Source organism: Salvia splendens, chromosome 5 (assembly GCF_004379255.2).
Source record: "Salvia splendens isolate huo1 chromosome 5, SspV2, whole genome shotgun sequence".
Lineage (NCBI taxonomy): Eukaryota > Viridiplantae > Streptophyta > Magnoliopsida > Lamiales > Lamiaceae > Salvia > Salvia splendens.
The window spans coordinates 30,717,733-30,741,318 of NC_056036.1; the positions used below are offsets into that span (position 1 = coordinate 30,717,733).

Here is a 23,586-nt window from a genome sequence, read left to right on the forward strand (position 1 = left end):
TTATTTACAACTTATACCATCACCATTAACACTTATAGCATTATAATAATGTGGACCTCACTCTCCTCTAACATTATTTCCTCTACTCTTTCTCTCCTTCTCTTACTTTACCCCTTATTTATTAAAACCTATGCCGAACCCAAAGTTCATACTCTTTGGGATGGTGGGAGTATATGTATAGTAAAATAACAAATTACAAAACCATCAAAATAAATCATGAAATCAAGAAACTACAATAATCTGAAGGTACAAGGTGACACTATATGAATTCAACTTCCACTGCATTAAATCTTATTCCCTCCTCCCTATTTTAACATCTCACAGAAAAAAAGGGAAAAGGAACCAAAATGAACATGTATAGAAGCTTTTCTGCCAGGGCAGTTGAATTCATTAGCATCATTAAATTCAACAATTACTTAACTTCCTAAAATTTTACAGAAAAAGAATCACAATCTAATTATATGGTTAATACAATTAGGTTAAGAAACGAAACTTAGAGCATATACATCTAACAGACTTGGCTCCATATTCTTTTTTTTTCTCAAAATATGCCCACTATTTTTATTATAAAAACTTATTCTTAAACTTGTAATTTTAATTACAAGGAATCCAACGACATTAATCATAGCTCAACCTAATTTTGGAGTATAGAGGGTGGATGTATATATATTACCTAGATCTACTGAAACTTAGGCAGCAAATTTGCAACCGAGGAAAATCTTAGTACTAGTCTGTCACAGTAGGGTTTGATCGGCAATGTTGATCTCTCTGATATTTGCAGTACCTACTGCAAAATATCAATCATTTCTGCCTATTTTGGAATATCCAATTTAATATCACCACACTCACTTCCATAAGCCTATACTACACACACTCATAGGTCAAGTGTGTGTATTATAGTACTATATGACATTTTTTTGGGGAGGGAATTAGGCGAAAGGAACTTTCAGATGACCAAAGGTTTTAATTTATACAAACATACAATAAATAAGTTAGCAGAGCTAACCGTTTTTTGATTATTCCGATGCCCATTTAGTCAACGAAATCCTAACAAACCTTTATTTTTTTTCTTATCATCACATGATGGTTTTCATTTCTTCATCAAATACCACTTCATTTAAGAAATTACTAAAATAATTATTCAGTTGGAATTTAGGATCATCACCTCATGCCGTCACGTCACCGTATATATTTCTAATTTCCATCGCTCATTATTTTATAAATTTTTTTTTTATTACTTTCACTCCTTTGTCACCCATATCAATACCATTTTCGACGATATTCACACCAAAAGAAACTGCACAGCTCTCAATAGTGAAGTGAACCCCAACATCAAAATCTTTGATTCGTTAATGAGTATATACAGACATAAATAATATATTTGGACCAAATCACAAATATCAATTCATTCCAATGGTCCAATTAGTATATAGTATAAACATACATATTATTTCTAATTTCCATCACTCATTATTTTATGATTTGTTTTTCATTACTTTTCTCTATATTCATGCCAGAAGAAACTGCACAACTCTCAATAGCGAATTGAGCCTGATAGAAATCCATGGGTTCCATCCTAAAACCAATTGGTGATAGGAGGAGGGGCCCATGAGACTTATATATTAGTTTCAGTTTTATCTTGACACCGATATGGGACAGTTATATGTTATTTTTTTAGTTTCAATTGCCAACACCCTCCCTCAAACCCTTCAAGGTGAATCTTGGAGGGGTTGGACTTTTTTCTAATCGATTGGACAATCGGTCCAATTTTTTTCGATCGGTTGAGACCACTTGGCCCAAATTTTCCTTCAAGGTGAATCTTGGAGGGGTTGGACTTTTTTCTAATCGATTGGACAATCGGTCCAATTTTTTTCGATCGGTTGAGACCACTTGGCCCAAATTTTCAGCCCAGTTATACTGCTGGGTTAGTCATTTTTTTTTTCGGTTTCAGCCCAGATATACTGCTGGGTCAGTTAAATATGACCCACAGTCGGCGACCCGCTCTGATACCATGATAGAAATCCATGGGTTCCATCCTAAAACCAATTGGTGATAGGAGGAGGGGCCCATGAGACTTATATATTAGTTTCAGTTTTATCTTGACACCGATATGGGACAGTTATATGTTATATTTTTAGTTTCAATTGCCAACAGAGCCATCCAACATCAAAATCCTAGCTTCGTTAACCAGTATATACAGACATAAATATTATATTTTGACCAAATCACAAATATCAATTAATTCCACTGGTCCAATTAGTATATATAAACATACATATTAGGGCAAATAATAATTAAACTAAAATGAACTAACTAAACATCAACAAACTTATTAGTCATGACCTGCGGCGGCGCCGAACAAGTAGGGCGGCGGCGGGGCCGGAGCGTCGCCACCGCCGCCGCCTTGGAGAATTCGGATTTGCCTCTTCAAGAACTTAACATACCGAATAGCCTCATCGAGCATGGAGGCCGTGTCCATCTTGGTCCCGCCCGGCACCAGCCGCTGCAGGATGCGGATCTTCTCGCTGATCCGCTCGCGGCGGTGACGGGCGGCGACGCTCTGCGGGTCGTCGCTGATCCGCACGTTCCGCCTCCTCGGCTTGCGGATGGTGGCGGGGTCGATGTCGACAGGCTGCATTGAGGCGATCTTGAACATCATCTCCTTCATCGCCCCGAGCTCCTCCTCCTCCTCCTCGGGATCCTCCTCCTCGTGGTGAAACGGGAGGTAGAGATCGTAGTCGTTGCTATGCTCCTCCATTGCCATTGCCATGGCGTATGGATTATCCCAGAGCTTGTGTTCCATTATTATAAAGTGGAGTATATTATTTTTTTTTTCTTTTTCTTTTTCTGTAGAGAGAAGGAGGGGATTAAGATTTATGAGTCTCCTCTATGGAATAATAGGTTGAAGAAATCTTTGATGGGGCTTTGCAGCTTTTGAGAGAGGTGGGAAATTGGGATATAAATAGGAGGAGAATGGAGATGGGACCAGCCTTGGGATAAAGTGAGGGAAACTAGTTGTCAAATTTCTTCATCACACAGATTGTTAGGGTTTGTTTTTTCAACTATTGCTTTTTCCTGCTACATCCACTTTTTAATATTTATACTCTCTCTATCTATACATATCTTCATTAAGGAATTTTTTTATTATTTTTAAATTGTAGTGGCAATGCGATGCTGAATAAAATTAATTATGCTACCTCTATCCCCTTGAATTTATCTTAATTAGTAATAAAAGTTTTTGTTGCGGTTTTATTATTAGTTTAAATGATATCTTTGAACTATTTAATAAATAAGATTTAGAAACCTTAGTTTCTGTGTCTGTTGGTTTCGTTCCTCTCATATGTTCTGATGAAAAACGTTATAAAATTTGATTGAGTAATAGTAAGAGAAAACTCAATTTCTTGAAAATGTAAATACTCCTATTAATCAAAACTTTCGTTCAAAACAAATACACCCACCATTTATAAGCAGCTAGAAAACCCTAGAGACCCAAAAAAAAATGAAACGAATACTAAGAAATTAAAAATAAACCTGAAAAAATTGTAAATTGTGTTTTTTCACCTAAAAATTGTCGAATGATCGAAGTCACTGTGTTTCGGCGCGTGTGAATTTCAAGTCAGTCTGGCATAGAAAACTTTCTCAGTGTCGTTTCTTGACGTCGACTGATGAAACTGCATCATATTCGGTCATTCTCGATTGCGATTTGACATCCATTTAATCACTCCATTTTATGACAAATGTTACTCCTATTTAGCTTTTTTTTCTTTCTTCCTTAATAAGTGTTCAATCTCAAAAAAATGGAGTGAGTATTTGTTTATGAACTCATGCATTTTTTTTCTCATAAACTATAATCTGTAGCACTAATAATAGATGCGTTTTTAGAATATTGCTACAACATTTTTAGAATTTCGTTAATCCGAATTTTCATTTTAGGTTAATATTGCAACAAGTGGTATAATTAGTACTCCTTTTACTAATTAAAATTGATAAAAAAATAGATTTTTTTAAGCAATTAACCCTAGTTATAAATAGTTTTAAATTGAAACCTGATGCAACAATTGGAATGATTGTATATCATATTTGCTTGTGATCGGTGACAATATATCATTGTTACTATAGTAGAATTTGAATCATAAATCTCTATGTTCAAACACCTTACAAAGAAACAATTGAAAAACAATTTATACTATATATACTTAGTTAGTGAAACAAACCAATATCTCACTATAATCATTAAAGGAAATAATACATATATCAGAAATTTCTAATATTGTTTCTAAGATGAGTATTCCATCAATTGTGAATCCACTTGGTATTCCTGTTGCAGTTACTTTAAAAGTAAAAAAAAGCATGAAAAAAATCTCTATAATTTATTGAAAAAGTCTGGCTAAAGAAATTAATTTTTACTTCTTATGCACCCCTATTTATTAATAATAATTTGACACGATCGTCACAGTGCTTCGCTAATATTTCTTAAATTTCTCTTGAGTGACAATGACCACTCGATGAACTGCATCTGGCTGAGATCATGATAATTTCCAAAATAAGAGCTCAATATATTTCATACGTTACTTCTTTATCAACTAAAGATGCAGTCTTTTTTTTATCATTAATCAATTAATGTCGTAAGAAATATATATGTTTTCGTTCTAATTAATATCTAACTTAAATGATGCATTGAATACTATTGTGTACAATGGAACGTGCTACTAATCTACTAGATGTACGAGGTAAAATTTCACCAAATTTTAATTGCAAAAACTCATAATAATGGTAGTACTAACATTTTTTATCTGTAAACAAAATAAGTAAGAAAATCCAAATGCGAAATTTGGTAGATTTTGCAAATACTTTATACATAGCAACCATTTATAAGATTTAAAATGTTACATAATCAGGCAAGAATTAATGAAATGAAAGGGCTGAGACTATATTTTATGTTCTGTTACTCACCCATTATGTGGATAGAATACCTTTGGTTCTTACACATCTTACAATTGCTTAATATATGGGAAAATTTTGTATTACTTAAAAGTAATTATCATTAATTAGCAAATTATATTATTCGGCTTAAGGGAGTACGACTTTTAAAAAGAACCCGTCGGAGATAGCGTGGAGTTTGGGGTAGTCTAAAAAGAACAAGCAAGGCTCGAACCGCGCTGAACGACCAGCTCCAAAGAATAGCCCATAGACCACCCAATGACCAATTGCCAAGATCCAAGATCCAAGGCACCAGGCACCCGGTGCACAGGGCACGGGGCACGGGTCACGGGACACGGTGCACCGTGCGCGCATGTGGGCTTTGTCACCCGTCTTATTCCACGATAATTATTACACCTGATAATTCATCTGATTAAATACTTCATCAAAGAAGTTTATCATCCCCGATGTTGGATAATTAACACCTAGTTAATTAATCTCTTAGTCTTTTCACATAGTTCATTTCTAGCTTTATTGTGACCAACTTTAATATATTATTTCTCACTCACCGGGAATCGGATTTGAGAAAATGAATATACTACGGTCATCTACTCGGAACGTAGATCGACGTTATTGCATTTAATTTTATAAAATTAAATGTCTTGTAACATTTATTATTAGTCAAAAATCATTTGACCAAGCACGATTCCAACAATTCCCCACATGAGTGGAAATTGTCAAATGCATATGTATGCAGACACAAGCTGAACCCTCAAGAGGTATGTAAGCATAAGGATAGGTAGTTTTTGGCTTTGAACCATCCATAGTCAACACCATCGGATACACAGGCGGACTAGTAGCGCGATGCTTTGAACTATTTCTCCACGGCGTGCACCGAGACAATGATGTTAACACTTAAAAACCTCAACCTCATCCATTCTCACGTTTTGTGTCCATTTCTAGCCTTGGACACCACTTTGGATTCATAAGTGTATCGTTTGAAGCGGCTCCACCTCACACTTACATAGGTGATTCCTCGTTAAGTATCTTGCCATACTCGGTCTCCTAGAGAACTTCATCTCAACGAGATCCTTTAGGGATCATTAAAAGTCATAGACTTAACCTCACCACTAGGCAAGTTTTACAACACTCTATTGCTCTCTAGGGAATAGATATAGATGAGTGTTTCACACGAACTCTCATAGCTTAGTTTTCCCATTGAACCAAGTTCTTGGGATCTCCAGTCATCATGGTTGGGTTACCACTATGACAATTCTTTATTTTGTGGATTTCAAACTCATTCCCTCTAGCAATTTATTCATTTGATCACGATTTAACCATTTGGTTAGCGGATCCGCTAGATTATCCAATGACTTCACGTAGTCAATTGTAATCACCCCTGTTGTGATCAAATGTCTCACGGTATTATGTCGTCGACGAATGTGTCGAGACTTACCATTGTACAAGCCACTATTTGTCCTCCCAATAGCGGCTCGCTATCACAGTGAATTAACACTGGAGGCACGGGCTTTGACCAACATGGAATATTTTCAAGGAAGTTTTTAAGTCATTCGACTTCTTCCGCGGCTTTATCTAAAGCTATGAATTCAGATCCCATAGTAGATCGGGTTATACATGTATGTTTCGTGAATTTTCACGAGACAGCACCACCCTCAATAGTAAAGACATATCCACTTGTTGAAAGTGAGTCTTTGTTATCGAATATCCAATTTGCATCGCAGTACCCTTCAAGTACCGGGGGGTATCTCGAAAAGTGTAGCCCATGATTTTGAGTATACTTGAGATACCTCAAAACTCTTACAAGAGCTTTCCAATGCTCTTTGCTTGGATTGCTCGTATAACGACTCAACTTGTTCACGGCGCAAGCAATATTAGGTCGAGTGCAATTAGTAAGATACCTAATGAGATTGTGTTAAGGTGATTCCTTCGGATGTTCTTAGAGTTTTCATTCCAAGAATTACATGGGCTAGACACATATCCTTCATGTTGAAGTTTCTATTTAACATGGCTTTCGTGTCGTTAATCACTTGGGTGTTACTACCCATGATTAACATATCATCAACGTAGAGACACACTATAACGTATCTGTTATCTGTGTTCTTAATGTAGACACATTTGTCACATTCATTGATTTTAAATCCATTTGATAACATAACGTTATCAAATTTCAAGTGTCACTGCAACGGCGCTTGTTTCAATCCATAGAGGGATTTAACCAGCTTGCACACCTTTTTCTCTTGTCCAGGTACTACAAAACCTTCAGGTTGTTCCATAGATTTCATCTTCAAGGTCACCATTTAGAAACGCAGTCTTAACATCCATTTGAAGAATCTCAAGATTGTGTACAGCAGCAATCGCGAAAAGCACTCGAATTGATGTAATCCTCGTTACAGGTGAGTAGGTATCGAAGAAATCGTACCCTTCCTTTTGTTTAAAGCCTTTGACTACCAGTCTAGCTTTACTTGTCCACTGTTCCATCGGCCTTAAACTTTCTTTTAAGGACCCATTTGCATCCTAAAGGTTTAGCACCTTCAGGTAGATCAACCAACACCCACGTGTGGTTTAGCAAAATTGAATCAATTTCGCTTTGAACAGCTTCTTTCCAATGCAACCCATCTGGCCAGCAAAGGCTACTTTTATCGATGTTGGTTCTTCATCCAACATAAATGCAATATAGTTAGGACCAAATGTCTTTGGTGTTCTGACCCTGCTACCATGTCTTAGTACCGCATCGTTTAGATCATGCCTTGTTCGCTTGCGAGATTCAGGCTCTTCATCTACTGATTTAGAACTAGTGGCTTCATCCTCAATTCTCGTCTCAGAATTGGGTGTAATATTTTCCTTGTCTTTGCGAGGAAATATATTTTCAAGAAATACAACATTTATTGACTTGATTGTTGTTCCCATGGTCACAGTCGGTATTTCAGACTTGTGGACAACGAATCGATATGCACTACTATTAAGTGCATACCCATAAAGATACAATCAACAGTTTTAGGACCGATTGTAACTTCTTTGGGCGGAGGAACCATTTCCTTAGCCAAACACCCCCACACTTTGAGGTATTTGTAAGATGGCTTCCTTCCCTTCCACAGCTCATAAGGAGTAACGTTCTTACCTTTGCGTGGGATTTTTTTTAGGATGTAGTTGGCTGTCAAAACAGCTTCCCCCCACATGTTCTGAGGCTTCCCCGAACTGATTAGTAACGCATTCATCATCTCTTTGAGAGTTCGATTCTTGCGTTCTGCAACACCATTAGATTGTGGTAAATATGGTGCAGTCGTTTGGTGAATTATACCACTTGCGTTGCATAATTCCTCAAACGGGGCTACGTATTCACCCCATCTATCACTTCGAATCATTTTGATTTTACATCCAAGTTGATTCTCAACTTCGTTCTTATAATTTTTGAACGCTTCTATTGCTTGGTATTTACTTCTTAAAAGATAGACATAACAATATCGTGTGCAATCATCTATGGATGTGATAAAGTATTTTTTACCACATCTTGTTTGCACCAATTTTAAGTCACATACATCCATGTGAATTAATTCAATGGTTTTTGTGTTCCGTTCAACCGAATGAAACGGTAACTTAGTCATTTTCGCCTCAAGACAAGTTTCACATTTGTTTTGAGTTTCTACTTCATTTGCCTTTAGTAAATCTAAACTTACTAATCTTTTAATGGCATTTGGATTTACATGTCCCAATCTATTGTGCCACAAGTTAGAACACTCAGTGAAGTAAGAAGAAGTAGATGCATTCTTATTATTAGCCAACGGCTTAGGGACATGGCGTACAACTACACTAAGCTTGAAAAGTTCGTCCGTTACAAAGCCTTTTCTGAGTGACTTTCCAAACTTGTACAAAGAAAACCAATCAGATTCAAATACAAGTTTAAACCATTTATTCACTAGTATTGATCCTGACACTAGGTTCTTGCGGATGTCCGGGACGTGCAGCACATCCTTCAAAGTGATGGTGACGCCGGACGTCATCATGAGAATCACGTCTCCAATGCCGAGGACTTGAGACGAGGCTTGATTCTCCATATTGATCTTCCTCCCTTCAACTGCAGTGTAGGAAGCGAACTTGCTCTTATCGGTACAAACGTGGGCAGTAGCTCCAGTGTCGATATACCAGCCACCTTTGTTATCAACAAGGTTGACTTCTTCTGTGACCACAGCAACAAGGTCACTTTCATCCCAGTCCTTGAACTCTTTTTCAACAACATGGGCAGTCGGCTTCTTCTTCGGCTTGCGGCTGTCCTTGGAAAAGTGGCCAGGTTTGCCACAGTTGTAGCAGTTGCCTTCAACCTTCCTCGCAGGCTGCTTCTTCTTGCCCTTGTCCTTTGCAATTGGACGGGAGCGTTTGTTGGAGGGACCGCCCCGCTCCAATAGATTGGTCTTTGCAACATTTGGGCCATGGCCCTTAGCCAATTCATCGCGTTTGCGCACGTCTGACTCTATGCGCAACTTAACGATCAATTCTTCAAAATTCATCTCCTTTCGCTTGTGCTTAAGGTAGCTCTTGAAGTCCTTCCAGCCGGGTGGAAGTTTTTCAATGACCGTGCCCGCCGTGAAAGAATCAGGCAGGGCCATTCCCTCGGCGGCGAGGTCATGAATGATGAGCTGGAGCTCTTGCACTTGGTACATGATTGGTCGGGAGTCGACCATTTTGTAGTCCAAGTACTTGGCTATTACAAATTTTTTAGTACCCGCATCATCACTACGGTACTTCTTATCTAGCATTTCTCACACTTGTTTTGATGTGGGAATAATGCAATACACGTTGTTAGGTAGAACAACATTTTCTGTTGCCATCTCTTGAAATTCGTTCCCGTGAACTTCGATAGCTTCTCGGTGGGTGGCATCATCCTTGGTGCCATTGGTGTCGAGCTTGTCCCATCGAAGGGACCAAATCCGTTGCCCCGTAGGAGCTAACAATTGGTTGGGGCACAGTACCCCCCACAGTTGCGTGGAGCATGGAGGCCCCCGCATTTGTGCCGACCCTGAAAGATCCAGCACCCGTGCCGACCCCGATGGATCCAGCACTCGTGCCGATCCCGAAGGAGCTAGCACACGTGTTGACCCCAAAGGGTCCAGTACCCGTGCTGCCCTGAAGGAGCTAGCACTTATATTGACCCCGAAGGATCCAACACCCGTGCCCGAAGGCCCCGACACTCGAGGTGAATCCGGAAACGGTCCCAGAGAGGTTGTCAAACACCCAAGTGTTGAGGAAGAAGTTGAGAAGCCAGGAGTCGGAATCATCGTTATGTCCGACGACGTGTTGACGGGAGCGACGGGGGACACAGTGGATGGAACGGTGGCAGCGGCGGTAGACGGGTAAGTCGACATCTCCAAGCAAAGGTGTTGATTTATGTTCAGTTGGTGTGTAAACTCCTTAGTGGCAAGAATATCTCGTCTTGCGATTGTTTTTTAAATGAGATATACAAATCTTGCCGGGCGAAACTACAATGGAAAATAAAACAAGGAAATTACACGAAAAATAACTGAACAAAATTACACGGAAAACTTGTGGAAAGTGGTAAGCCGAGTCGAGGAGTCCTCTTTCTGTAAGACGAGATACGTCCCGGTAGTGCTATCGGTTTGGCGTGTCGTCCTCAAAGATAAAACGGCTTCGTCTCTGAAATAGCAGCACTGCTAGCAGCAGAGCTCCGGCGAACGGGAGTAAGGCGGGGGCAGAGCTTCGACGGGGAAGATTATGCAGAGAGGGAGAGAGCGTGTATGCAAGATGCTTGTGTATGTTCTGTGTAGAATGCAATGGATGCATGCATATTTATAGGCCAAGTCCACCTGCAGGGCATTGATGAAGTCAACAGCCATTATGTGTGCCATGATGGTTTGACTATAACCGCCGGGGGTTATTGACTGGTGCACTAGCCAATGGGAGCTGAAGAGACACGGCGCATCTGGACATGCTACACGACAGGATACACCATGGACCGTCGAGGACCTTTTGTCTCCCGTTATGCGTCGGGGTCCAGCAGGGACCTTTTGTCTCCTGTTGTGCGTCGGGGTCCAGCGGGACCATGACGTGGACTAGGACCCGTCGGGGATAGCGTGGAGTTTGGGGTGGTCTAAAAAGAACAAGCGAGGCTTGAACCACGCTCAACGACCAGCTCCAAAGAACAGCCCAAAGACCAAGGCACCCGGTGCACGGGACACGGTGCGCGGGTCGCGGGCGGCGGCGTGCGTATGTGCGCGCGCGTGGGCTCTGTCACATGTCTTATTCCACGATAATTATTACACATGATAATTCATCTGATTAAATACTTCATCAAAGAAGTTTATCATCCCCGATGTGGGATAATTAACACCTAGTTAATTAATCCCTTAGTCTTTTCACATAGCTCATTTCTAGCTTTATTGTGGCCAACTTTAATATATTATTTCTCACTCACCGGGAATCGGATTTGAGAAAATGAATATACTACGGTCATCTACTCGGAACGTAGATCGATGTTATTGCATTTAATTTCACAAAATTAAATGTCTTGTAACATTTATTATTAGTAAAAAATCATTTGACCAAGCACGATTCCAACGGATACCGGGGTTGGTTAAAACCTTTTTTCGTAAAAACTACACGAAATCTTACGCTTCTTAATTATATTCCCTGTGCCCTATTAATAATGTCTCAAAACCATTTTTTTATTCTCATTTATAAAGTCTCGAACCCAAAAAAGTTCATAAATATTGTCTTACAAACGAATCCCTTCAATTTGCTATTGATAAATTATGAATGTCTTTATTTTATTTGAATAATTGCAATGTGCACTTTTCTTAACCTATTTCACTTTAATCTACATTAATTAGTCCCAATTCCACAACAACTTTTGTCACTTCTTTGAATAATTATTATTTGAATCATGCAATCCTGTTACTATGCACATTCGACTGCTTATAAATACTTATATAAACATGCATTTATTAGTGAATCTGTCCAATACAGTCTAATTGTATCCATGAATCCTATGGAATTAATTAGTTGTAACCATAAATTCGATAAAGTCGCCCTTGTAGAGTTAGGACCATTCATGATGACTAAATGTATACTTTCTTCTTATGATGACTCATTTTACTATTATTCATAAGAAATATAACAATTCAAAATAGCATCAGAACAGGTTAATTAATTGCTTTTAAATTTTTTAAAATTTTATAAAATCAGTTTATTGATATTTAACACCGAAATGGTTAGAATTTCTAAATTTAAATTATACAGATAAATGATAATAATACTTGCAGTGACGATAATATCCTACGTACGCCTACAAAAACCAAAGAGTGACATCAAAGATAGTCCGGATTGGAGCCTTGAAATCCTCCGGAATATTGGATTTAATTCCAAAGTCCAAACAGTTTAATTTATAAATTATTTATAAGAATAAAGAGTAATATTGGTCTCTTCTTTGTCGTTTATTTTGAACTTTGTTACGTTGTCGATGCTACAATTTTAAACCATGAATTAACCAAAAACAGAAGATCAGTCGATTGGTACCTAGCATGTAAATTTCAAAAACTATACTCAATTCAGTCTTCAACATAAGTTAAAGAATAGTGTGAATTTTTAATATAATTTGACATTAGTTCATAGCAGTGGCGGATCCAGGATCCGGAATCGGAGGGGGCGGAATATATAGTATTAGTTTGATTTAGTGCGGACATGGCTATTCTTTTCGTTGTTCGGGGTGACGCCGGAGGCAAACGGAGGGGGCGAACATGGTAATTTTACGTCCCGATAAGGGGAAAATAATCGCACGGAGGGGGCGACCGCCCCCTCCTGCCCCCCCTAGATCCGCCACTGGTTCATAGTATTTCATTGTCTAAGAACTTTATTTTTCATGATGTCTATTGCAAAGCTCTAGACAAGACATTTCACATGTACTCCATCCGTCTCATAAAATTAAATCACTTCTGATATGACATGAGTTTTAATGCACAATTGATAAGTAAGAAAAATTGAAAGAAAAAGTAATTAAAATATTATAAATTAAGATCTATGATGGTCCACCTTATTGGAGAGAAAAAATTTCTTAAAATAAAAATTATTTTTATGGAACATGCCAAAATGATAATAATAAAAAATGGTCTATTTTTATGAGTTAGGAATAATTTTATGGAAACTTACAAACCATTTTTTTAATCACTTTGGGTGATTAAAATCAAACATTAATTATGAATGACATTAGAAATTTAGAATACTATCATCAAGAATCTTTCAACTATACTTATATCAAATTTATGTATTTACAAGTGATTTTACCTAATTTAACCAAAGCAGTAACAAATTTTCAAATTCTAAAATATAACTATTTCAATAACGATGTCACGTCATCCATATATGGAGTAATTAATACGAACAACAGCTTCACTCTTATAGACGATCCCTTCACTTTTGAACTAGTAGTATATACTCCTATTGTTCTTTTATAAGTTTATGAATATTTACATTACTACATAGACACAAAAATATACTCCTATACAATAAGAATAAGATATTTAGATAAATTCATATTACAAAAGACCTATCTTTTATGGACATAAAAATTGAGGCGCAATCACTTGTATTGAAAAGTTTTAAAAAATAACAATAATTTAAGAAGCAAAAGCAAGTTTACAAATTAACTTAATTTTTTATTTTTTAAGACGCTTCTATTTGTGTCCATTAATTTTAGTTGGGACACCAACAATAAGGATGTTTTTTGAAATTTCGGTAGTATATTCAGAAACACAAATTAACATATCTTTAATTGTATTAAAAAATGTCCTTAACGATTTTTAGTTAGTTTAGCAATAAATTTTAATCATAATTTGTTTACAACTCACACCAGGTATATATACATGAGTTTTACAAAAAGGTGATGAAAAAGAGAGAGAAATTGCGAACACTCTCATGGACCATGATTAAGCATAAGTATGCAATTTCATCTTAAAACAACCAACCCCCTACCCATGCTGCTAATTGAAATTCGTAATAATAATATCTCATTTACTTGGTTAATTTAAGAAAGAAGAAAATGGATGTACATAGCTAGATTTTAAATTAATCCAATATAAAGTGATTTGATTAGCAAGAAAAAAGGTAAAAAGAGAGGGAGAATTAGAGAGGAAAGACATAAAAAGCAAAACATGGAGAGATATAAATTGAGAGGTGATGAAAGAAAGTGTGATTCAGAAATGTGTAAGTGGATGAGGTCAGCTTCTCCCTCTCTTCAATGGAAACAAAGCAGCTGTCTCATCATCATCATCATCATCATCCCATTACCTCATCATTCTTTAATTTTGTGTATAGCTGTTGCAGGGATAGAATTTCTGGGCTTGAGAAATTGTTTCAATAGTGAATGCAAGTAGCCAGAACAAGTTAATTTTGTGTCCATTTATATATTTTTTTTGCTCATGGTAAAGTTGAAATGTTAATGCCTTTTCCATCCATTTATTTAGCTCATTGTCTTTTTTATTTTTGGATTATATGAGTGAGTGGTGTTTCTAGTCTTTCACTTTATACCCACTATTAAAGAAATTGAGTGAGTTGGATTTTGTCCATTCAAGATTTTCACAAGAAAGAGCTTTTTATTTTACTCACTTTTATGGATTGCAGCTTTTCACTATTTGCTAATTATGGAAACTATTCTTTGAAATATTGGGTTTACCCATGCTCTTTACACCTCTTTTTTCTCGACGAATTATGAATAAGTAGGCAGATAATTATTTCGTTGCATTCATTTCTTTGGATCGAAAAGGGATTCACCGTTTGGGAACCCAATTTGATTATTTTTTAATGTTAATATTTTAAATCCTACTTGGAACAACAATAGATTTGATCATCAACATATAACAACATAGTAATATCCTTAGATCCAACATCAAATTTAACATGTCATGAATTGAAACTAAATACTACCTTCATTTAAAGTAGTAGTCTTAGAAATTGGACTGGTACAAATTTAATTAACTTGTTTATTTGACTAATTTTAATGAATAGTCCAAAATTACAACAAAACTATTTTTATGCTACCACCATTAAGAAAAAAAGTTTTGTACTTCCTTTTGTTAGGTTTCGGCGTTTGGGAGATGACACGTGATTTTATGAACATTTTTAGTGTGTAAAGTAGAGAAAAGGATGATTATATTTTTAAAAGAAATGAGAACAATATAGTTAAAGTAATAACGACAAACTTTAAAAAAAATGTGACATCTATCTAAATAGACTAAATTGAAAATAAAATACTCCTACTTAATTATGTTTTTCAAAATTGTTTTATTAAAACGTTTTTAATACCTTCGGAAGTGTTCAAAATCGATTTTCTTAAATAATAGATGGTTTTGTATCTCATAATCTATTATCTATTATTTGGTAATATATATTCTACGTATAATATAAAAAATATACAAATATAGCAATTCACCTGTCACGCATCTACAAAATACATTGATAATATGTTCAATAGGAAGAGATATATAGTGGAAGTGCTAGGATATGTATAGAAAAGTATGTTTATAGTATATTCATTATTTTCCTATTTTATAGTATGAAATTATATACATATATATATATAGGGTTTTGATCTATGCAAAACTAGATTTAAATACAGAAACGCAGAACAATATCATGCGTAGGACATTTTTAGGTCATAGTTAGTTAATTTTTAGGTCATGCTAACAAAGTATGATCTAAAATGATCTTAGCATGACATTAAACCCAAATATTATAATATGACCTAAATTGCTTAATTATGACCTTCCGTGCTTTTAGTTAATTATTAACCATTAGATCATCTAATCCTAGGGCCAAGATTTGGGATGCATTTCTGTATTTAAATGAATTTTTATTTTGATCATATATATATATAGAGAGAGAGAGTAGTGATCTAGGGCAGGTGCCCATTAAGTACATAAGAGCATCCACAACCGTGCTCTTGCTAACGAGCACGGATGTGGGTCCGGCCTCACTTTTTCTGCCTGCTCTTAGGCAAGAGCACAACACCCACATCCATGCTCTTCCGCAAGGACGAGCACAAGGGTCCTACCATTCCATTATTCAATTTAAATAAAAACATTTCCACAAAATTAAAATACGTTAAAAATACCAGGAATAATATTACAAAATACATTAAAAATTAAAAATTACATAATTAAAATCCTAAAAAATAAAAATTACATAATTAAAATCCTAAAAATTAAAAATTACATAATTAAACTCCTAATCAATAAAAAATACATAATTCAACTCCCAAAATAAAAAAAAACCACTACTCGTGGCCGAATTTCGCCCAAATGTGTTTGATTAGGTCTTCTTGTAGCTCAACGTGGGTTCGGGTATCGCTCATTGTGTACCTTGTTTCGATCCTCTCACCCACCGTCGTATGTACACCTCAGCGTGGGGGAGACCTCGCGCTTGAGCTTCCGACTTCATCCTCGTCGTAAAAGCTAGCCGCCATCGGTCCTTCGTCGGCTATAATCATGATGTGTAAGATAATACACATGTACATGATGTCGACGATATTTTTCACGTACCACAGCTGAGACGGGGCCTTCACAATGTTGAATCGGGCTTGAAGGACCCCAAAGGCTCTTTCGACGTCTTTCCGCGCGGACTCTTGACGCTGCGCAAAAAGAACCAGTCTCGGGTCTTGCGGGTTGCTGAGCATCTTCACGAAAGTCGACCACCTTGGGTAGATACCATCGGCGAGATAGTAACCCATGTGGTATACATTTCCATTGACGGTGAAGTCGATCGCTGGTGCTACACCATTCAACACATCATTGAAGAGGGGTGAAGAATAGAGCACGTTCAAGTCGTTGTTGGATCCGAAAACACCGAAATATGCATGCCAAATCCATAGGCGGTAGTTGGCGACCGCTTCAAGGATAAGTGTTGGGCCGCCGCCTTTGTGGCCGCTTAAGTGTTTCCCCCTCCAAGCAGTCGGGCAATTCTTCCACCTCCAATGCATGCAGTCAATGCTGTCAAACATACCGGGAAAGCCATGCACTCAATGCATTAAGTTGTATGAAAAATATGAATGAGAGATGATTTGATGTGAAAAATGGATGATGAATGTGTGTATTTATAGATGATTTTGGGGAAAAAACTTTAAAAAAATCAAAAAATACAAAAAACGGGAAAAAGGCCATTTTTTGGGATTGGGAAAATATTTTTATTTTTATTTTTTGGTATTATTTTCGATTTTTAAAAAAAATAAAAATAAATGATTTTCCAACGGATATGCCATGGCCAATCACACGCTGCCAAGTTGTCTGCTCGCTGGCACGGACGTGCTCGATAAATCGAGCAGCGCCGTGCCAACGGCAAGAGCGCAGCGGCGGACAGCTCCTCCGCGCCACTAGTACGGACGGACGGACGAGCACATGCTCTCTGTTGTGGATGTTCTAACTAGAGAACAAATCACAGCCACAAGATCAAGAAAATCAAAGGCTAGTATTAATACATGTGATTTTCGAATTTAAAGGAGAATCAGTTCACTTTTATCACAAATTTACTTCACTATAACAAGGTGGGGGTATAATGGTCACTTCACGGATAAAATTAGGGCAAAAAGTAAAATGCTCTCATTTGAAAATTAACATCGTCGCGCCATTCAACCTTCTCTTCTCTCTTCTGCAAAATTCACGCGATTCAATCTTCTCGTCGTCGGAGGCAGCGGTGGAGCTATGGTCGGATAAAAATGGGGATGAGGCCACAGCGGAGGTGGAGGGGGACGAGGCGGCGCGATTGCTATGGAGCTCGAGTGGCGGAGCTCCGTCGTCACTCTCTTCAGGCTGAACGTCAGCTTGGAATTCGGGATGGTGCTCCAATTGGCCTTGCCTTCAATTTTTTCTCGTAATTTTAACCATTTAGAATAGCCCGATCAACCAATAATCGTCATTCAATTTCTCTGTAATTTTCCTTTTCGATTAAATGTAATTGAATCACAACTTTTATAGACGTGGAATTCAATAGAGGGACGTCGACGGAAACAATTATAATAGGGAGTATTATAAAGTTTTATGTGATTTGATTACGTGAATCGCAAATAATTTTTTAAAAAGGTTTTGATGTTGATCAAGGAATTAATAATCAGATAATGCAAATAATGTTCAAATAATTTGGTAATAAGGAATTCAAGGTTTTAAACACATCACTCTAAGCATGTACTTACTTCACTGATGTGAACAAAATAGATCAATATAAGTAAATATCACAGAGACTTCACTCTAGCCTTGGAATACATCACTTTAAGCATGTACTTACTTCACTGATGTCAACAAATTTGACCACTATAAGTAAATATATCAGAGACTTCACTATAACCGTAGAACACATCAATCTAAACATGTACTTACTTCACTGATGTTAACAAAATAGATCACTATAAGCAAATATCACAAAGACTTCACTCTAGCCTTAGAACACATCACTCTAAGCATGTACTTACTTCACTGATGTTAACAAAATAGATCACTATAAGTAAATATCAATGAGACTTCACTCTAGCCTTGGAACACATCACTCTAAGTGTACTTACTTCACTGATGTTAACCAAATAGATCAATATAAGTAAATATCACAGAGACTTCACTCTAACCGTGGGACACATCACTCTAAGCATGTACTTACTTCACTGATATGAACAAAATAGATCACTATAAGCAAATATCACAGAGACTTCACTATAACCTTGGAATACATCACTCTAAGCATGTACTTACTTCACTGATGTTAACAAAATAGATCACTATAAGCAAATATCACAAAGACTTCACTCTAGCCTTAGAACACATCACTCTAAGCATGTACTTACTTCACTGATGTTAACAAAATAGATCACTATAAGTAAATATCAATGAGACTTCACTCTAGCCTTGGAACACATCACTCTAAGTGTACTTACTTCACTGATGTTAACCAAATAGATCAATATAAGTAAATATCACAGAGACTTCACTCTAACCGTGGGACACATCACTCTAAGCATGTACTTACTTCACTGATATGAACAAAATAGATCACTATAAGCAAATATCACAGAGACTTCACTATAACCTTGGAATACATCACTCTAAGCATGTACTTACTTCACTGATGTTAACAAAATAGATCACTATAAGTAAATATCACAGAGACTTCACTATAACCGTGGATCACATCACTCTAAGCATGTACTTACTTCACTGATGTGAACAAAATAGATCAATATAAGCAAATATCACAGAGACTTCACTATAACCTTGGAACACGTCACTCTAAGCATGTACTTACTTCACTGATATTAACAAAATAGATCACTATAAGTAAATATCACATAGACTTCACTCTAGCCTTGGAACACATCACTCTATGCATGTACTTACTTCACTGATGTTAACAAAATAGATCACTATAAGTAAATATCATAGAGACTTCACTCTAGCCTTGGAACACATCACTCAAAGCATGTTTTTACATCACTGATGTTAACAAAATAGATCACTTTTTGTAAATATCAATGAGACTTCACTCCAGCCTTGGAACACATCACTCTAAGCATGTACTTATTTCACCTATGTTAACAAAATAGATCACTATAAGCAAATATAACAGAAACATCACTGTAACTGTGGAATACATCACTCCATTAATATAACGAATTACTGTATATGTTGAGAAACAATCAATAAATGGTAGTAGTAATAAGTTGAGCAACAATCAAGAAATGACACAATTAATAAGTTGTGCAAAAACTAAGAGTGATGTGTTCCATGGTTAAGTGATGTTTCTGTGATATATGCGTATAGTGATGTATTTTTTCTTTATATCAGTGAAGTAAAAACATGCTTAGAGTGATGTGTTCCACGGTTAAGTGATGTTTCTGTGATATATGCGTATAGTGATCTATTTTGTTCACATCAGTGAAGTAAAAACATACTTAGAGTGATGTGTTCCACAGTTAAGTGATGTTTCTGTAATATATGCGTATAGTGACCTATTTTCTTCATATCAATGAAGTAAAAACATGCTTAGAGTGATGTTTTCCACGGTTAGAGTGATGATTCTGTTATATTTTACATTATCACTTGAAATTATAAATATCGACATGTTGCAGTCTGACGTATCCTCCAATTAGTTAAATCATTTGTAATTATAATTGAATCCTCCAATTCAATTCCTTAGTCTGACGCTATGAATTTCGTCAAATCCATAATCTCAGACGGTCACGAAGCTCCCACTTCCGAATCCGACCCAGATTCTTCTGGCGGGCCGAGCAATCCCAACGACGCCGCCGATGCCTGGAGTTTCGGGGGTTTTATCAGATCTGTCTCCATGCAATCTGAATCCGTGATCGAGTCGTACCGCAAAGATCTCCAGGAATTCAGGTCGGGCTTGAAGAAAGAGACCGAAATTCTCCGGGATGCGGCTAGCCGCGCTGTCAAGGACCTGCCGTCTTCGCTCGACGTGGTGCTGAAATCCACGGTCAGTATGATAAACAAAGAAGCCCTGGCGCCGTCTTCCGACGGCTAGCCCGAGACACTGGGCGCCAACCGAACCCTCAATTCGGGTCGGTACAGTCGGTTCGAGGCGCATCTGAGTGCAATGCAGAGTGATTTGAATACTTTCTGCGGTTAGAGTGATTTTTCATAAAGTGAATTGGAAAATACCCTTGGCCTATTTTACATTATTAAAATAAATAATATTTGTTGCATTTATTGTGTGGCTGAGATTTGTTCTCTAGTTATACATTGAATATTAGTTATACTTTGATCATCTCACTATATATATATATATATAGAGAGAGAGAGAGAGAGTCGTGATCATATGATAACCCCTAAATATCGTAATAACCCTATAACCAAATCTGGACCACACATATTTCTAATCATGCGGTTGAGATTCAAACTTAGATTTACTTCATAAAAAAAAGCGCGGGGTAAAACTGTCATTTCCCTCATTTAATTTCTAAATTTCGCCAAATATCACGTAAAATGATAGGTTTATTGCATAGAATGATAGTTTTGAGATTCAAACTTAGATTTACTTCATAAAAAAAAGCGCGGGAGTAAAACTGTCATTTCCCTCATTTAATTTCTGAATTTCGCCTAATATCACGTAAAATGATAAAATGATATGTTTATTGCATAGAATGATCTCTGAGTTGATAAAATGATACTTTTGACTGACTGATAAAATGATAGGTTTATTGCATAGAATGATAGTTTTGCCGGATAGAATGATACTCTGAGTTGATAAAATGATACTTTTAACTGACTGATAAAATGATAAAATGATAGGTTTATTGCATAGAATGATAGTTTTGCCGGATAGAATGATACTCTGAGTTGATAAAATGATACTTTTGACTGACTGATAAAATGATAAAATGATATATGTTAGGTTTATTGCATAGAATGATAGTTTTTCCGGATAGAATGATACTCTGAGTTGATAAAATGATACTTTTAGCTTATAAATGTTAGGTTTACTGCATAAAATGATAGTTTTTCTGGATAGAATGATACTTTCAGCCGATAGAATGATAGTTTTGCCGAGTAGAATGATACTTTCAGCCGATAGAATGATAGGTATTTTTGGTGTATAAAATGACATTTTTGTTTAATAAAATGATATTTTTACCTGATAAAATGATAATCTAAGCGGATAAAATGACAGTAACCTTATAAAAATGATACTCTGAGTTGATAAAATGATACGTTTACTGCTTTGTAGGTTTGTATATTATGTATTATGCCGATTATATTAGGTTTATTGCATAGAACGATAGTTTTTCCGGATAGAATGATACTTTGAGTTGATAAAATGATACTTTTGACTGACTGATAAAATTATATATGTTAGGTTTATTGCATAGAATGATAGTTTTGCCGGATAGAATGATACTCTGAGTTGATAAAATGATACTTTTGACTGACTAATAAAATGATATATGTTAGGTTTATTGCATAGAATGATAGTTTTGCCGGATAGAATGATACTCTGAGTTGATAAAATGATACTTTTGACTTACTAATAAAATGATAAAATGATATATGTTAGGTTTATTGCATAGAATGATAGTTTTGCCGGATAGAATGATACTCTGAGTTGATAAAATGATACTTTTGACTGACTGATAAAATGATAAAATGATATATGTTAGGTTTATTGCATAGAATGATAGTTTTGCCGGATAGAATGATACTCTGAGTTGATAAAATGATACTTTTGACTGACTGATAAAATGATATATGTTAGGTTTATTGCATAGAATGATAGTTTTGCCGGATAGAATGATACTCTGAGTTGATAAAATGATACTTTTGACTGACTAATAAAACGATAAAATGAGCGAAATTCAGAAATTAAATGAGCGAAATTTGGATACGTAAATTTTATCATGAGCGAAATGACATATTTACCCCCGCGCTTTTTTTTATGAAGTAAATCTAAGTTTGAATCTAGACCACGTGATTTTAAAAATGTGTGGTCCAGATTTAGTTATAGGGTTATTACGGAAATTGGGGGTTATCATTATAATGCACCCCTATATATATATATATAGGGATGTATTCATTTCCTTTTTGTATCTTTTGTTCTTTGTTCTTTTTAATCTCAGCTCCACGATTTTGTCATCCGACGGTTAGATTGGTGCCATGTGTCATTTAATAATGCAGATTTTCAGTTGAATAATGCACACCGACTAATAATGCACCATTATAGTGTAATAATGCAGATTTTCAGTTGAATAATGCACACCGACTAATAATGCACCATTATAGTGTAATAATGCAGATCATCTGGATCGTTGATGAATGAGATCTAACGGCCCATATTAAGAAGAATAAAAGATCTAAGGGATGAATAGGAGAATAACGCTCCCATATATATATATATATATATATATATATAGGTCCATGATCAATTGAGATTTTTTAGGCTAATTGAGAAATGAGATGCAATATTAGCCACTCATTTTTATTAAATGAGTGGTCCAGAATTTGCCACATTAAAAATATTTTTAGATTAATTAATTATAAAAGGGCGGAATGGTAATTTCATGTTTAAAATGGGTTGTTCAGCTTGTGTTCTCCCTCTCCTTCCCAAATCACCGACGCAGATCCACGACCCTCACGTCCACGCGGCCCTTCCTCCTCGCCCTGAGGCGGCGCCGCTCCTCCTCCGTCAGGAAGCCGTCGCTGATCTGGCTCGCCGGGATCGAGAGGCGGTTGTGGTTTTTGCTCACGTCGGTGCGGAACAGCTCCTTCTGAATCACCAGCGTCGCCGGCGCCGTCAGCTCCTTCCCGCGCGCCATCTCCTCGATCGCCCTCCTGAATTCCTCCGGCAGCTGCGGCGGCAGCGGCCGATCATGTTCCTGATGCGGCGAATTTTGCCTTATACTCCTCGGCGGCGCTAATTTGGATTGCGCGCTGCGCGGCGGCGGCGAGTACGTCGAATTTGTGGCCTTCTATTGTGAACAACAGAACAAGTCTTCCACATCTTTCAATGTTAAATCCCTAAATCCCATGAAAATCTGTCTCTGCGGCGTTTCTCGGATGTTGTTTATTTGTTGAAAATCTGCGGCATTGGCTGTTGGTTTTTGGGTGAACAAATTTGCTGTTGACATTATACTGAAACTTCAGTTGTAGACAT

At 36.7% G+C, this 23,586-nt stretch overlaps 2 protein-coding genes across 2 annotated transcripts; both read right to left on the reverse strand.

Moving 5' to 3' along the window:
- Positions 1-2,230: 2,230 nt before the first annotated feature.
- LOC121803293 (transcription factor HEC3-like) lies at positions 2,231-2,951 on the reverse strand. Its single transcript, XM_042202973.1, has one exon. It carries the CDS (start codon positions 2,801-2,803, stop codon positions 2,333-2,335), a length of 471 nt encoding a protein of 156 aa, XP_042058907.1. The 5' UTR covers positions 2,804-2,951; the 3' UTR covers positions 2,231-2,332.
- Positions 2,952-23,041: 20,090 nt separating this feature from the next.
- Positions 23,042-23,586, reverse strand: LOC121804091 (B3 domain-containing protein At2g24670-like). The gene is made up of 2 exons (XM_042203635.1): positions 23,566-23,586; positions 23,042-23,401 (listed from the first exon to the last, which is right to left on the reverse strand). Exons 1-2 carry the CDS (start codon positions 23,584-23,586, stop codon positions 23,042-23,044), a joined length of 381 nt encoding a protein of 126 aa, XP_042059569.1.